The following is a 14,491-nucleotide window of genomic DNA, read 5'->3' as shown; positions in this document are numbered from 1 at the left end:
ACATATAACTGATATCAAAATAACTGCAGTCTCTTCTGATCTGAGAGAGCCTGGATCTAGCAGTCAGTGCTGGAAAGTATTAACAAAAACCCATTTTGCCTTGAAAGGCAATCGGCTATACAGGCAGTCCCCGACTTACGCTCCGCACTTATGAACGGGGCTTTTCTCGCCCCGGAGCTCACGGGTGGCGAGTTGCCACCCGTGTCCTCCGGGGCGAGAAAAGCTTCTCCCGGTCTCCTGGTCTGCTGGGGGTGGTCCAGCAAAGCCGCTGGACCCCCCCCCCCCCAGCAGACCAGGGGGACAGGAGCAAAGCCGTGGAGCATGCTCGCAGTGGGACAGCCCGGGCGCACTTGGGCTGTCCCGCTGCGGGCGTGCTCCCCGTCTCCCAGGTCAGCAGACCAGGGAGACGGAACAAAGCTGTGGAGGACTTGGGTGGTCCCGCCACCCCCGTCTCCCTGGTCTGCTGGGGGGGGGTGCAGCTAGTGCCCCCCCCCCCCTCCCAGCAGACCAGGCTTTTCTTGCCTACCCCTGGGGTAGAGCAGCTGGGGGCTGCCGGGTTGGTCCCGGGTTGGTCAGTTTCAGCAGCGGCTAAATCAGGACGCCTGGGGCAGAGCAGCTGGGGTGCTGCTGGGTTGCTCCAGTAGCGCCAAGGAGCCGCGCTACTGGAGCAACCCAGCAGCACCCCAGCTGCTCTGCCCCAGGCTTCCTGGAATCAGCCGCTGATCAGTTTCAGCAGCAGCTGACTTGGGGACTCCTGGGTTTCTTAAGTTGAATCTGTATGTAAGTCAGAACTGGCATCCAGATTCAGCCGCGGTTGAAACTGATCAGTTTCAGCAGCGGCTGACGCCAGTTCTGACTTGCATACAGATTCAACTTAAGAACAAACCTACAGTCCCTATCTTGTACGTAACCCAGGGACTGCCGGTAGTAAGGATAGTCATTTGTCAGCTTTTGAGTCTTTGCCTCCCTTTTATAGCCTCAGCACAGCTCTTTACACATACTTAGTTTAGTCATCCACCTGGGTCACCTTCCATATATGAGCATGTGGTAAGTCTCATGACTTAATATACTGAGCTAGTCCCAGAGTGTAAACAGATCCAAGAACTTGTTTGCGTAATTCTTACTATTAAGTGGTATAGCCACAGAACGTTGGTAGGTGTCTTGAAAGAATGCTGTTTAGTTTTACACACACACAATAATACTTTGAGTAGCTCACAAGAATAATTTCTGGCTTCTAAATAGGCTTGGCACAATTTGATCTAAATAGTTGCTAAAAGTTGATTTTTATTTGGCACATTGAAATTAGCCCTTCCCCCGCCCCCCAAAAAAATAATGCATCGATAACAACCTTCCCTGCACCTTGTATTTGCAGGAGTCTGATGTCAGCAGCCCCACAACTGCACAGGGAACCCTTTGCAGTCCAGCTATCATGGTTCCGCTCCCATACGGGAAGCACTTTTTGCTCACGTTTAGTGTCAAGCTGCATTAGGATAGTAAGTGGAAGATAAATACATGAACTAACGTATCCATTTTATTTTTTATTAAAAATAAGCCCTTAATGCAGTACATGACCTATTGTGCATATTTATGAAGTGTGGCCTCAACAGTTTAATGTTTTTTTCCTCTGATTTGCCTTTAACTCAAATTTTTTTGATAGTCTCGTGAATGGAACATATTTAAATGTTTTAAGTAATAAGTTTTGGCCTTTAAATATCTTATCTTTAGGTGCAAATTTCATTTTAAATAGGTACATTAAAGGTGACCTGGACAGTAGCAAAGAGCACAGAGATGCTGAAGGAACAGGACAGTACAAGCAGTCCTCGGGTTACGTACAAGATAGGGACTGTAGTTTTGTTCTTAAGTTGAATTTGTATGTAAGTCGGAACTGGTACATATTGTACCCCAGGTGTCCCTGATTCAGCCGCTGCTGAAACTGACCAGCGGCTGACTACAGAAAGCCCAGGGCAGAGCTGCTTTGCCCCGGGCTTCCTGGAATCAGCTGCTGATCAGTTTCAGCAGCAGCTGACTTGGGGACACCTGGGGTAGAGCAGCGAGGGTGCTGCCAGGTTGGTCCCCGCAGCGCCGAGGTGCGGTGTTGCGGGGACCAACCCGGCAGCACCCCAGCTTCTCTGTCCCAGGCGTCCAGATTCAGCCGCTGTTGAAACTGACCAGCAGCAGCTGAATCGGACACTCCTGGGGCAGAGCAGCTGGAGTGCTGCTGGGTTGGTCTGGTAGTGCCGACCCTTGGCACGGCGGGACCAACCCGGCAGCACCCCAGCTGCTCTTGGGGACGCTTGGGGCAGAGCAGCTGGGGTGCTGCTGGGTTGGTCCAGCTGCTCTACCCCAGGCGTCCTGATTCAGCCACTGCTGAAACTGACGAGCGGCGAGAAAAGCCTGGTCTGCTGGGGGGGTGGGCAGGCACACTAGCTGCGCCACTCCTCCTCCCCCATCCAGTAGACCAGGGAGACGCGGGCAGCGGGACCGCCGAGATGCGCCACGGTCCCGCCACCCACGTCCTCCAAGGTGAGAAAATCCCCGTTTGTAAGTAGGGATCCGACATAAGTCGGATCCACGTAACCCGGGGACTGTCTGTAGTAAAGAGAACAGGGAAGGTCAAGGGGCACTGGCCCTCCCACCTTCTGCCACAGTCCAGCCTCCCCCAGCACTCTCCCAAAGTACACCACACCCACACACCTGGGTGGGTGTGAAGCCACATTTGGCCATGGTAAGACACCCAGACCCTTACTTTCCCTGGTTGGTGGGTCTGGAGTCAGAGACATAGGCTGATGGCTACTCTTGAGGCTCCTCCCCCAACCATGAAGAGGGGGGCCTAGGCTCCCCAACCTGGCTTTAGCTTCAGTGGGGCCTGGGAGCAAGAGGGGAACAGGGTTAGGGCCACAGAGAATGGGTCTTCTCTTCCCTTCCTCCCCATTTTGAGAGAGACTCCATCACGCCTGAACGATGATGTATACTGCTTTAGTTTGTGCTGCACAAAGAAAGCCCAAAATGACTTGTTGCCCGCTTAAGCATAAAAAAACCTTTCTGGTGTTTTAAGCCAAGAAATATCAGATGCATGTTGGCTGGCAGTCTTCATTTTGCTAGAGAACTCCTCTCTGGATTCAATTAAATTTGTGAGCTTTTCTAGCCCTTAACTGAAGGGGTGAGAGCTTTTAGTCTTTACCTGAGTGACTTTAGAGCTGTTTGTCAGATGTCAGTGTTGCCAGAAAAATACAATGAACAGCAGAGAAAATAAAATAAAAATCACTCTCTATTCAGTTAATTAGTTTCATTTGCATATTGTCTGTCAGACTCATTCATTTTTCCATATTTAAAGGCTTTCCAGTTATCCATAGTCTTTCATATGAAACAGAATAGACAGTACCTGAGATCTCAATTATACAAAAGGGAGGGAATCTTTTTATTTTTTATTTTATTTTATTTTATTTTATTTTATTTATTTATTTATTTATGTATTTCTCTACATGTCAGACATGTTTGGCTAGATCAGACAGTTATTAACTTGGATAAATTCTTACGACAAAGTCTCACTGAAAGATGCAATGTTTGGCAAGTTGAACTACATCGTTCTTGGCAATTTGATTAGTGGATACCATCTCTAGGATCACTTTTTTGGAATTTTACTGAATTCTTAGTGAGACTAAGTATGTGAAATTGTGCCTAAACTGCTTCATTTCTCATGCTTCAGATCCATATAGATCTGACCACTTTCTGTCCCCAAAATGTGAGCTTCTAGTAACGTGCAAGACAAAGCCACTCATTTTAGGGATGTTAACGACTAATTGACTATCTGATAAGCAAATGCTTATTGGCCGGCAGGCTAGTCAACTAGTCGCTTCCCTTCCCCTTGCTGCCTCTATCAGAAAGAGGCAGCGAAGGGGAGGGAGTACAGGCAGTCCCCGGGTTACGTACAAGATAGGGACTGTAGGTTTGTTCTTAAGTTGAATCTATATGTAAGTCGGAACTGGCATCAGCCGCTGCTGAAACTGATCAGTCCGCTGAATCTGGACACCAGTTCCACTTACTTACAGATTCAAGATAAGAACACCAGGCGTCCTCAAGTCAGCTGCTGCTGAAACTGATCAGCAGCTGATTCCAGGAAGCCCAGGGCAGAGCAACTCTGCCTCGGGCTTCCTCTGGTCAGCCGCTGGTCAGTTTCAGCGGCGGCTGACTTTGGGACGCCTGGGGCAGAGCAGCTCGGGTGCTGCTGGCTTGGTCCAGTAGCGCGGCTGCTCCTCGGAGCTACTGGACCAACCCAGCAGCACCCCAGCTGCTCTGCCCCAGGCATCCTGATTCAGCCACTGCTGAAACTGATCAGCAGCTGAATCAGGACGCCTGGGGCAGAGCAGCTGGGGTGCTGCCGGGTTGGTCCAGTAGCGCCAAGAAGCGGTGCTGCGGGACCAACCAGCAGTGCCCCACCTGCTCTACCACAGGCCCCCGGCTTTGCTCCACGTCTCCCTGGTCTGCTGGGGGGGCACTAGCTGCGTCGTCCCCCCCCTCCCCCCCAGCAGACCAGGGAGACGTGGAGCAAAGCTGCGGAGGACCCGGGCCGAACTGTGGTGCTTCCAGAACAGCGCCGCGGTCCGGCCCGGGTCCTCCGCGGCTTTACTCAGTGTCTCCCTGGTCTGCAGACCAGGGAGACGCTGAGCAAAGCCACAGAGGACCCGGGCGGACCCACAGCTTCCAGATCAGCTGAAAGCGCTGCGGGTCCTGCCCGGGTCCTCCGCTGCTCTGCTCAGCGTCTCCCTGGTCTGCAGACCAGGGAGACGCTGAACAGAGCGGCGGAGCACCCGGGGCCGGACCGCGGCGCTGTTCTGGAAGCACCACGGTTCGGCCCAGGTCCTCCGCAGCTTTGCTCCACGTCTCCCTGGTCTGCTGGGGGGGGATGCAGCTAGTGCCAGCTGGGGTGTCCCCAGGCTGCACACAGCATTTCAAAGCAGCAGCGCCATGTGGAGCCTGGGATCAGCTGGGGAATCTCCCCTTGACCCTGGGCTCTGTGCCGCGCTGCTGCTTTGAAACACTGGGGAACCTGGTGCCAGACTGCATGTGTCGTTTCAAAGTAGCAGTGCTGCATGGAGCCTGGGTTCAGTGGGGAAATCCCCAGCTGATCCCGGGCTCCATGCAGTTTTGCTGCTTAGAAATGCCATGGGGAGCACAAGGCCAGTAGGGCACTTCCCCGCTGGCCCCATGCTCTCCACAGCGCTTTCACCTTTGAAATGCAGCAATAGCCCTAGGCGCCCTGTCAACTAATCGAATAGTCAGTGCAATTTGCATAAACTGTTAATTAGTCAATTCCTCAAAGTTAAACATCTCTAATTCATTCCTTTTCCCGCTCATGGACCCTTCCAAAGTCCCCCACCCCCATTTGAAAATATGATATATAAGAATAGATTTCCTGGTTCACTGCAATGGGAGTAAAATCCTGCTCTAGGTTTCCTGTACTATTCCAAGTTTTATATAGCCCAGATATACTGCACTCAGATGCTAAGTAAAGAAATGGAATCAAAAGGTGGTTTAAATTGTTTGGGACAGGGAAAGCAAAGTAGATTCCTGAACAACTATCCTCCAAAGACATCAAAAGTTAAAATATGGCTTCAAGCTGCTGCCCATCACCTGTTCTTTCTGGTTAAAATAGCAAATGAGAACTTGGAGAGGTTAACACCTTGCCCAACACTCAGTAGGCTTATGACCTGTGTATAGTTCTGCACTGTTAATAAAACTTAGGGTGGGTTTAAGCCTTTATTATGAATGGCTGCATAGATCAAACATTATAATGCTTTCAGATTTAAGTGTGCTCTCTACCTAACACTTGCGTGTAACTTTAATCCAATCACAACTACTTATGTTAATCTCTGCAAAACTCAGCTGCTCTCTTGTCACAAAGGGAACATTTAAAAATAATCCAAGTGTCTAGATTCTAAAATGTTTTGTGACCTTCTGAATGAGCCATCAAAGCATAAAACTAAATTGTGCACAAGATAATTATAGTAACAGTGACTTGAGCATCAAGCCTCCTGAAGAGTAATGGGACAGTATATATTAACTAAAAGTGTGGTGTTTGGTCACTACCAACTTAAATTTTAAGCATTCCAAAGTCCACACTAAAAGTGGAGGTGAGAGGGGCAAAGCAGGTGTTGTGTAGATTTTGTTGTAGGGATTTTATTTTGTTGTTTTTACTCTACTCTACTGTTCTTTTCTCTTTAATAAATTAGTTCTGTTAGAACAACTGTGGTGTTGAATTACAACCTGGGTAAATGTGTTCTTAGATTAAAGGTGAACTGAATTTCTTCTATATAAGTATAGTTGCAAAAATGGTTTTGTCTGAATTCAAATCAGAAGTTTAATCTTAAAGTTGCAAATATACTTTAATGGAAAAGCTTGCCATTACATATATGTATAGTTCTGTGCCTTTGTTGTAAAAATTAATGGCAGCAGAAACAGAGTATTAACTTAGTGTTATCCACAAACTTACTGAGGATGCAGTCCATCCCCTCATCCAGGTCACTAATGAAGATGTTGAACAAAACTGGCCCTAGAACCGATCCTTGGGGCCCTCCACTTGAAACCGACCACCAACCAGCCATCAAGCCATTTGATCACTACCCGTTGGGCCCGACAATCTAGCCAGTTTTCTATCCACCTTACAGTCCATTTATCCAATCCATATTTCCTTAACTTGCTGGCAAGAATATTATGGGAGACCGTAGCAAAAGCTTTGCTAAAGTCAAAGTATATCACATCCACCAACTTCCCTATGTCCACGGAGCCAGTTACCTCATCTTAGAAGCCAATCCCAGATTGGTCAGGTATGACTTGCTCTTGGTAAATCCATATTGACTATTCCTGATTACTTTCCCCTCTTCCAAGTGCTTCAGAATGGATTCCTTGAGGATCCCCTCCATGATTTTTCTGGGGACTAAGGTAAGGCTGATTGATCTGTAGTCCCGTGGATTGTCCGTCTTCCCTTTTTTTGCCTTTTTCCAGTCAACTGGGATCTTTCCTGATCTCCATGAGTTTTCAAAGATAATGGCCAAAGGCTCTGCATTGGCATTTGCCAACTCCCTCAGTACCCTCAGATGCATTAAATCCGGATCCATAGATTTGTTTGTCTAGCTTTTCTAAATAGTTCTTCACCTGTTCTTTCTCCACTGAGGGCTGCCTACCTCCTTCCCATACTGCGTTGCCTAGTGCAGTAGTTTTGGAGTTGACATTGTCTGAAGACAGAGGCAAAAAAAGCATTGAGTACTTCAGCTTTTCCCACATGATCTGTCACTAGGTTATCTCCCTCATCCAGTAAGGGCCCCACACCCTCCCTGATAACCCTCTTGTTTCTAACATGCCTGTAGAAACCTTTCTTGTTACCCTTCACATCCTGTGCTAGCTGCAATTCCAATTGTACTTTTGCCTTCCTGATTACCCCTGCATTCTCGAGCAATATATTTATACTCCTCCCTAGTCATCTGTCCAAGTTTCCACTTTTCATAAGCTTCCTTTTGTGTTTAAGTTCATGTCAGCCGACGGTCAGGGCAGTGAGTCCCTTATGACCGGCTGAAGTTCTTTTAAATTGTGCTTGGTTCTTACAGCAACTGAAGGAGTCAGGTTAAAGCTTAAACAGTTACTATTTTATTGTTACAGGGTAAACTTAGTTGTTAAATGCTACTGCTGTGTTACAGATAACACAGCCACTACAAAGGAAATTACACTAAGAAGTTACTTACAGGTACCATGAAACCCTTTTGGTTTTCTGAGCTCTTATTAAATGCATGCAAAATACACATAGCAGGTATATATTCTCACCCCTGCGTTCCAGACTTGGCGTGGCCAGCGTCTTTCTCTCAATCCCTCGGGAAGAAGTAGGGCGAGGTTGGGCGTCCCACAGACCTCGGGAGACAATCAATACCTGCCAGCAGGTATAGATGATTGGAGCTCCAATGGGGTGGGCTGCTGAACCTCTTTTATACCCCTTGGGTCATGTAGGCTTCTTCCTGGGCTCAAGTGGCCAATTAGGAAAAATGGCTTTGAATGCCAAGTTTCCCACGAAGGGTGCAAAGCATAATTCACACCTGGGAAAATGCAGACAATGGGCACCTCTGGTATGTGATGGGCGAAGATTCCTCTCTGGGACAGTGCAGGCGTGTCAATTACTGATACTAGCCATCACGGCGACGGGAGGCCTCCCAGTCATCAGCTAGTTCATTTACTGTCTGGTTTCTGTTTATGGTAGAGTCAGGGACAGGCAGCACACCTGAGTTCCCAGGGCATCAAAGGCTGACTGCCTTTCTCTTGCTCTCTGGGGGGGGGGGGGGAGGAAACAAGATGGGGCTCGTGGAAAAACAAGATGGGGTTTTTGTGTCTGGCTACAGTTCACCAAAGATTTCTGCAGTAAATCAGTCTAGTCGCCTACCATATTTGCTTTTCTTACTGTGCATTGGGATGGTTTGTTCTTGTGCCTTCGGTAAGGCTTCTTTAAAATACAGCCAGCTCTCCTGGACTCCTTTCCCCTTCATGTTAGCATCTGAGGGGATCCTGCCAGTCAGCTCTTTGAGGGAGTCAGTCTGCTTTTCTGAAGTCCAGGGTGTGTATTTTGCTGCTCTCCTTTCTTCCTTTTGTCAGGATCCTGAAATCTATCATCTCATGATCACTGCTTCCCATGTTACTACCCATATCTACTTCCCCTACTAGTTCTTCCCTGTTTGTGAACAGCAGGTCAAGCTGTGTACGGTGCCAGGTTGATTCCTTCAGCACTGGTACCAGGAAGTTCTCCCCAACATTCTCCAAAAACTTCCCTGCATTATTTTTAATATAGTTTGTTTAATCATTAGAACATTGATTTGTTTAAACAAAATTCTAGTTATGGGCTGGTATTTACCTTACTGTAAGATATTGTAACTTTATGAGTGCCATCTTCTGTAGTGGATTTTCAGTGTGTAGCTAAAATACCACATTCTCTGGGTCATGGATTTCTTTGATTTGGTGTCCTCTTTATTATAAACTTGTAATTTTTCTGTAGTTTTTACTGCAGCAAAAAATAGAAATTTTTGGCTATTGTACTTACAACTGGCAAATACTTGCATCTCCTTTTATAGTTGAGATGAATTTATGGGAGGGAGCTATGCGTTTTGCATTAAATGAATTGCTGATGTCTATTTCTGAGCTAATATTGCATTCTAAAAAATTGTGAAAAGATTTCAAAGATCAAGGAACTTGAAACTGGTACCTACTTGCCAAATGTGGGTTGGTCTTTGTTATGATTAACTTACATTTTGACCCTACCTAACTTCTTCCTTCCTCTCCACCCACCCTACTCCCACTCCATTTTGTTTTCCCTCTTCCGTCCAGGTTAGATGTAATTTCTTCCCTTCTTAATTTTTTTGCATCTTGTTGGTGTCTCTGCATATTCTTTCCTTGTAGAATTCATTCTAGATCAGTGGTCTCCAACCTTTTTACACCCAAAATGACAGAACAAGCCAAGATCTCCTGCCCCTTCCTTACTTGCTCTCCCCAACCCTTATACTGCTGCTTTTTTTCCCAAATTCTTCTGTAGGAAGTTTTTCCAACATTTGGCCTGTCTAGACTGGACCAAATGTCAGAAAAACCTCTTCTTTTGGAAGCCGCCTTATTCCTCGTGGAAATAGGAATATAGGGGTTACCGAAAGAGCACGTTTGCTCTTCCACTTTAAAAAAAAGCGGAAGAACAAATGCATCCCTGGATGCAGAAGAGTTTTTCTGGGGTATCTCCAGAATCCTGAAAAACTCCTGTAGTCTAGCCGCACCCTTGCTGGCTTGAGACAGGATGTGTAGGGATTTGGGTGTAGGAAGGGGTGAGAGGTGCAAGCTCTGGGAGGAAATCTGGATGCAGAAGGAGGTGGAGAAGGGGATGCTGGGTTGGGGAGGGGACTTGGCCGGGTAGTGTTGGGGTCAGATTTATGGTTGGGTACTAAGCAAGCCACAGGCTTGTGGATATGAGGGTGCAGGAATTTGGGTTGGGGTATGTGAGGGGCACAGGGCAGGGGGTTCCAGTGTATGATAGGTTCAGGTCTGGGGGAAGGTGTAATGCAGGAGTGTTATGATGCTGTGGGCAGATGGGGGCTTGGCCCCAGTTGGCGGTTTGTTTTTAAATAAAATACTATGTCAAACACAAGTTCCTGCATTGTCTTTATATATGAGAAGGGCAGGGACCCTGTTTTGAGTCAGGGGTCACTGACCCACAGAAAAGTCAGTTAGGGCCACACAAGTGATATGCAAAATTAAAAACCTCTCCAAAACCCCCACAAGCCTCACTAATGTGGCCCCAACTGTGCTGGTGGGAGCAGGGGATGTGTTATTGGGGAAGGGTGCCAGGGGGTACCAGGACAGAGTGCTGGGTAGGGTGCCAATGGGTGCTGGGGAAGGGCCTGGGGCAGAGAACAGGATGCTGGTGGGTGGTGGGCAGGGTGCTTGTTGGGGTCTGGGCAGGGGGAGAGGACAGGTACCAGTATCTGGGGATCCTGGAGCTGTAGGCCAAGGCCTAGGAAGTGCATGGGCTGCTCCCCCGAGCCCTAAACAGTAGCACGGTACCTGAAACCCTGGCTCGTTGTGTGTCTGATGCCTTCCTGTGTGGGCTGGGAATGGAGGGAGAGGGAGTCCCGGACCACGCCGGCTCCAGCTGGTGTGCTAGAGACTTTATTCCCCTCTGCCTTCGGCGTGGGGGCAGAAAGAGTCCCAGACCGTGCCAGCCCCAACCTAAAATGCTGGTCCGTCGCGCCCTGGGGAGTTTGTTCCCCTGCTGCCTTCCTGTGCACGGAGAAGGGGTTGGGTGTCTGGGACTGTGCTGGCTCTCGCTGCTCAGGCAGTGGATGCTGCCACGGGGAGGAAAGAAGTAAGGCGCAAGCTTTCTGAGTGGTTGCAGTTGGTGTGGTCTGGGGCTCCTCCCCCAGCAGGAAGCAGGGGAATAAAATCCCCAGCACTCCGGCTCCAGCAGCTGCTCAGGCAGTGGGAAAGGGGAGTCCCAGACCACGGCAGCCCCAACCGTTTGGGCAGTGCGCGGTGCCTGAGCAGCTGGATCCAGCATGCTGGGGACTTTATTCCCCTGCTGCCTGCCTGCAGGGGAGGGTAGTCCCAGACCACACCAACCGCAACCGCTAGAAAAGCTTGCGCCTTATTCTTCCCCCTCCCCACGGCAGCACGCACTGCCTGAGCAGCCAGAGCCGGCGCAGTCCGGGACACCGAAGCCCTTCCCCACACGCAGGAAGGCAGCAGGGGAACAAAGCCCCCCAGCGCATAATGGACTGGCATTTTAGGTACTGTGCCGGCTGTTCGAGGAGAGGAAGAGCAGCCCACGCACTTCCTGTACCAGGCGCGCGGCTGCAAAACTCAGCCCACCCTGCTGGAAGCCCGTGCTACCTCCGTTGTTCGTGGAGGTAGCATCAGTGCAGCATTCATCTTGGAGGGTGGGGACAGTGAGGGGGAGAGCCCCAAAAGCCTCGCAATCGACTGGTCGGGCCCCCAAGATTGACCAGTAGATCGCGATCAATGGGTTGGTGACCACAGTTCTAGATGATAGCTCTGTGTACTAGCAAAAGAAATTAATTGATCTGATATCAAATTAATACTTTTTTCATAAAATATTTGCCACGTAGTTTTCTTAATTGCTTATTGTTCCAAGGTGTTTGCCCAAAGTTTGTTGTTCGTATGATAGCACCAGTCTTCCTGGTCCTTAGACCCCGAACCTCCCATTAAATGCTAATAGACAAAGGTTGGAAGGTCAAACATTCACCTGGACTGTCACCAGTGATAAAACTCATTTTGACATCTGCTGAATTATGGTACTGCTATGCTATGTAAATTACCCAGACTATTTTATGGATTTTTATAGTTTATTTGTAATTGTCTTAACAGTTTCTAGGACCTGTAGCTCAGAAAAGATGGGGTGGAGGGATGGGGGGGATTATTTTAACTTGAATGAATTTTAGTCTCTAATTTGTAAACTCTCTTGAAAACTAGGGATTTAGGAGATTATGGCATCTGAAGCTCACAATGTTAGAAAATGGAACCTGTTGCATACCAAGGGTTGTCACATTGATCTCAGAAAAAGGATCTCTCATTCCACTAAGAAGAACATGAAGGAGGTAAGTTTATTGTTACTATTTTTTCAGGCAGTTATAAACTAAAACTGTAAATTTGATGCCGTCTCGGGTAGCTGTGTTAGTGTGTATCTTAAAAAAGAAAAAGGAAAAAAAAAAAGGTTAAATGAGTGGTCCTGTAGCACCTTAGAGACTAACAAAAATATAGATATCAACTCCCTTCTTAATTTAGCTGTAACTTTAAATAATTAAATGGGTGCACAGATTTTTTTATCCCACAATTTTGACACTCGGTGTCAAAAGTCATCTCTAATTTATGCTCTGTGCATGCTGCCTTTGATTTAAAAATAACAAGGATCTCTCAGGATGTGGAAAATGCTTTCACAGACACAGCTTGGTCCAAAACTGTTTGATACTATTTACAAAATAACCTACACTTCCTTCACAATGTATGGAATTTACATCAGCAGCTGAGTGGAAACAACCAGGCTGACCACTGCCCAAGCCAACCATTTGACACTGTTGTATCATCTGCATAGAAACTTGTCTTTTTCCTCCTGCTCAGGCATGGCATAAAAATTCAAAAAAACTAATGCAATCAGATTGCTTCAGCTTTAGAATTCCAGTGCTTTAATGAACAGCACAACATAGAAGCCAGCAAACAGAACTGAAAACAAAAGTTTGAAGTTTAAGTGGGAATTTGTAATGTGAGTTTGGGGTATGGTTTGTGTGTGAAGTTTTTAGGTGCCATGGCTCACCCCAGATAGGAATTTAGAAGGAAGGGAAAGCTCTGATAGCAGCAGTGATAGGGACCCAAAATGACCCATGGAAGAGATAGTGACCCATGGAAGAGACAATGGAAATGTCTACATGGAAGTTGCAGGAGGTACGTTATTCTGGAGAGGGTATCTGAAGGGTGCTTTATTTGTATGAAATGCCACTTGATGGATGTAAAGGAAGAGTATATTCAAGGTTTGGAAATACAGTTAGAAACTGTGGTTGAGCTTTGAAGGGGATGTGAGCAAATAATGGAGGGAAGGAGAGAGAAGGCTGGAGGGAAACCACAACACTTGCAGATGCATGGTGGACCATAGTACTACGAGGTTAGACTGCTGGATGAAGAAAGTGTACAGTGGAAGTACATGACACTGAGAACAAGGCTTAGGAAAAGACTTGTTACCTAAAGGAGAAATAGAGGTGATGAACAGTTTTGCTGAGCTGGAAAATAAAAGGGAGAACCTTGCAGTAACAGACAGTGAGAGAGTAAGGAAGAAGGAAAGAGTAGCTAATCCTACAAGAAGAGAACTAGAGCTTTCAGCATCAGGAGGATAGAGGATGATTTGCACAAGATGATAAAACAAAAAAAGGACTATAACTGTGGTCCTTGAGTTCAAAAGGGCTAACTTTAAAAATATAAGGGAATTAGCTAGGGATGTGGACTGAACTGATGAACCTTAAGGATCTAAATGTGGAGAAGGCTTAGCATTAGTTTCTGCAGCTTTGGTTTAAAATTACAAAAGCTATCTGGATCCTGCATCCCAAGTAAGCAGAAAATATTTACAGGGAAGGGTTGTTCATCAATCTGGAACATTAATCCTCTTTAGAAATCTCTGGATAGAGATTTCAGATACTAAAAGCGGGAGGTCACAAGTTAATTTTTAAATAAGGAACTTAGTCAGAAATGTGATTTTCATTTTAAAGGTTTTTGTAATGAAGATTAGTCATTGTCAAATATTTATATGCTTATTTTTTTAAACGGCTTGCTGAACATATATAGCAAAAACTTGATTTAGTATTAAGGATATTCAAGTTTTTAATCCATATTTATTCAATGTATGCATGGTTGGTACATGAACCTATTCCAGATAGGTGAAGTTGGACTAATAAAGGTTATATTGTATACAACTAGCTAGAACTGGTATGTTTTCTCTTGATGCCTTCATCTTTACCAAGTCCTGGAAACCAATATTAAAAAGGCTTGTGGCTTGTAAATTTGAGACAGGTGATTTTTCTATATTTGCAGTCTCACTACAGGTAGAACTTCTCTTATCTAGCACCTTTGGGACCTGACTGGTGCCAAACTAGAGAATTTGCCAAGCCATGGGAGATCAATATTGTCTAGTAGCATTACCAACTTTTCCACTGCCTACTGGGCTCTTAGAAGACACATAGGGTAAACGAGATCTAAATAACCACACAGAACACTGACAGCCACGGCTGGTGGCTTTAAATAGACTTTATGGGACTGTGGAAAACTTGGCCACACCCATAATAGGTGGGCATCCAGCTAACTAAGATCATGCCGGACCATGGATGTTGCCAGACCAGAGAGTGTTGGACTAGAGAGGTTCAGCCTATACCAAATTTAGAGAATTTACATTGATCACAATCCTCAACCACACTTGCAGTTT

At 46.8% G+C, this 14,491-nt stretch overlaps 1 protein-coding gene across 1 annotated transcript in view; it reads left to right on the top strand.

The window, feature by feature from the left end:
* KATNBL1 (katanin regulatory subunit B1 like 1) overlaps positions 1 to 14,491 on the top strand; it is a 52,445-nt gene that overhangs the window by 20,987 nt on the left and 16,967 nt on the right. Inside the window, exon 2 of the mRNA XM_075927064.2 lies at positions 12,001 to 12,125. Coding sequence (XP_075783179.1) covers positions 12,015 to 12,125 — 111 coding nt within the window. The 5' untranslated portion in view covers positions 12,001 to 12,014. The remainder of the gene's footprint in view (positions 1 to 12,000; positions 12,126 to 14,491) is intronic.

The sequence above is a fragment of the Pelodiscus sinensis genome, chromosome 5 (assembly GCF_052426305.1).
Source record: "Pelodiscus sinensis isolate ZL-2025 chromosome 5, ASM5242630v1, whole genome shotgun sequence".
Lineage (NCBI taxonomy): Eukaryota > Metazoa > Chordata > Testudines > Trionychidae > Pelodiscus > Pelodiscus sinensis.
Note: the sequence above shows the minus strand (reverse complement) of the source record. Positions and strands in the feature narration are given on the sequence as shown.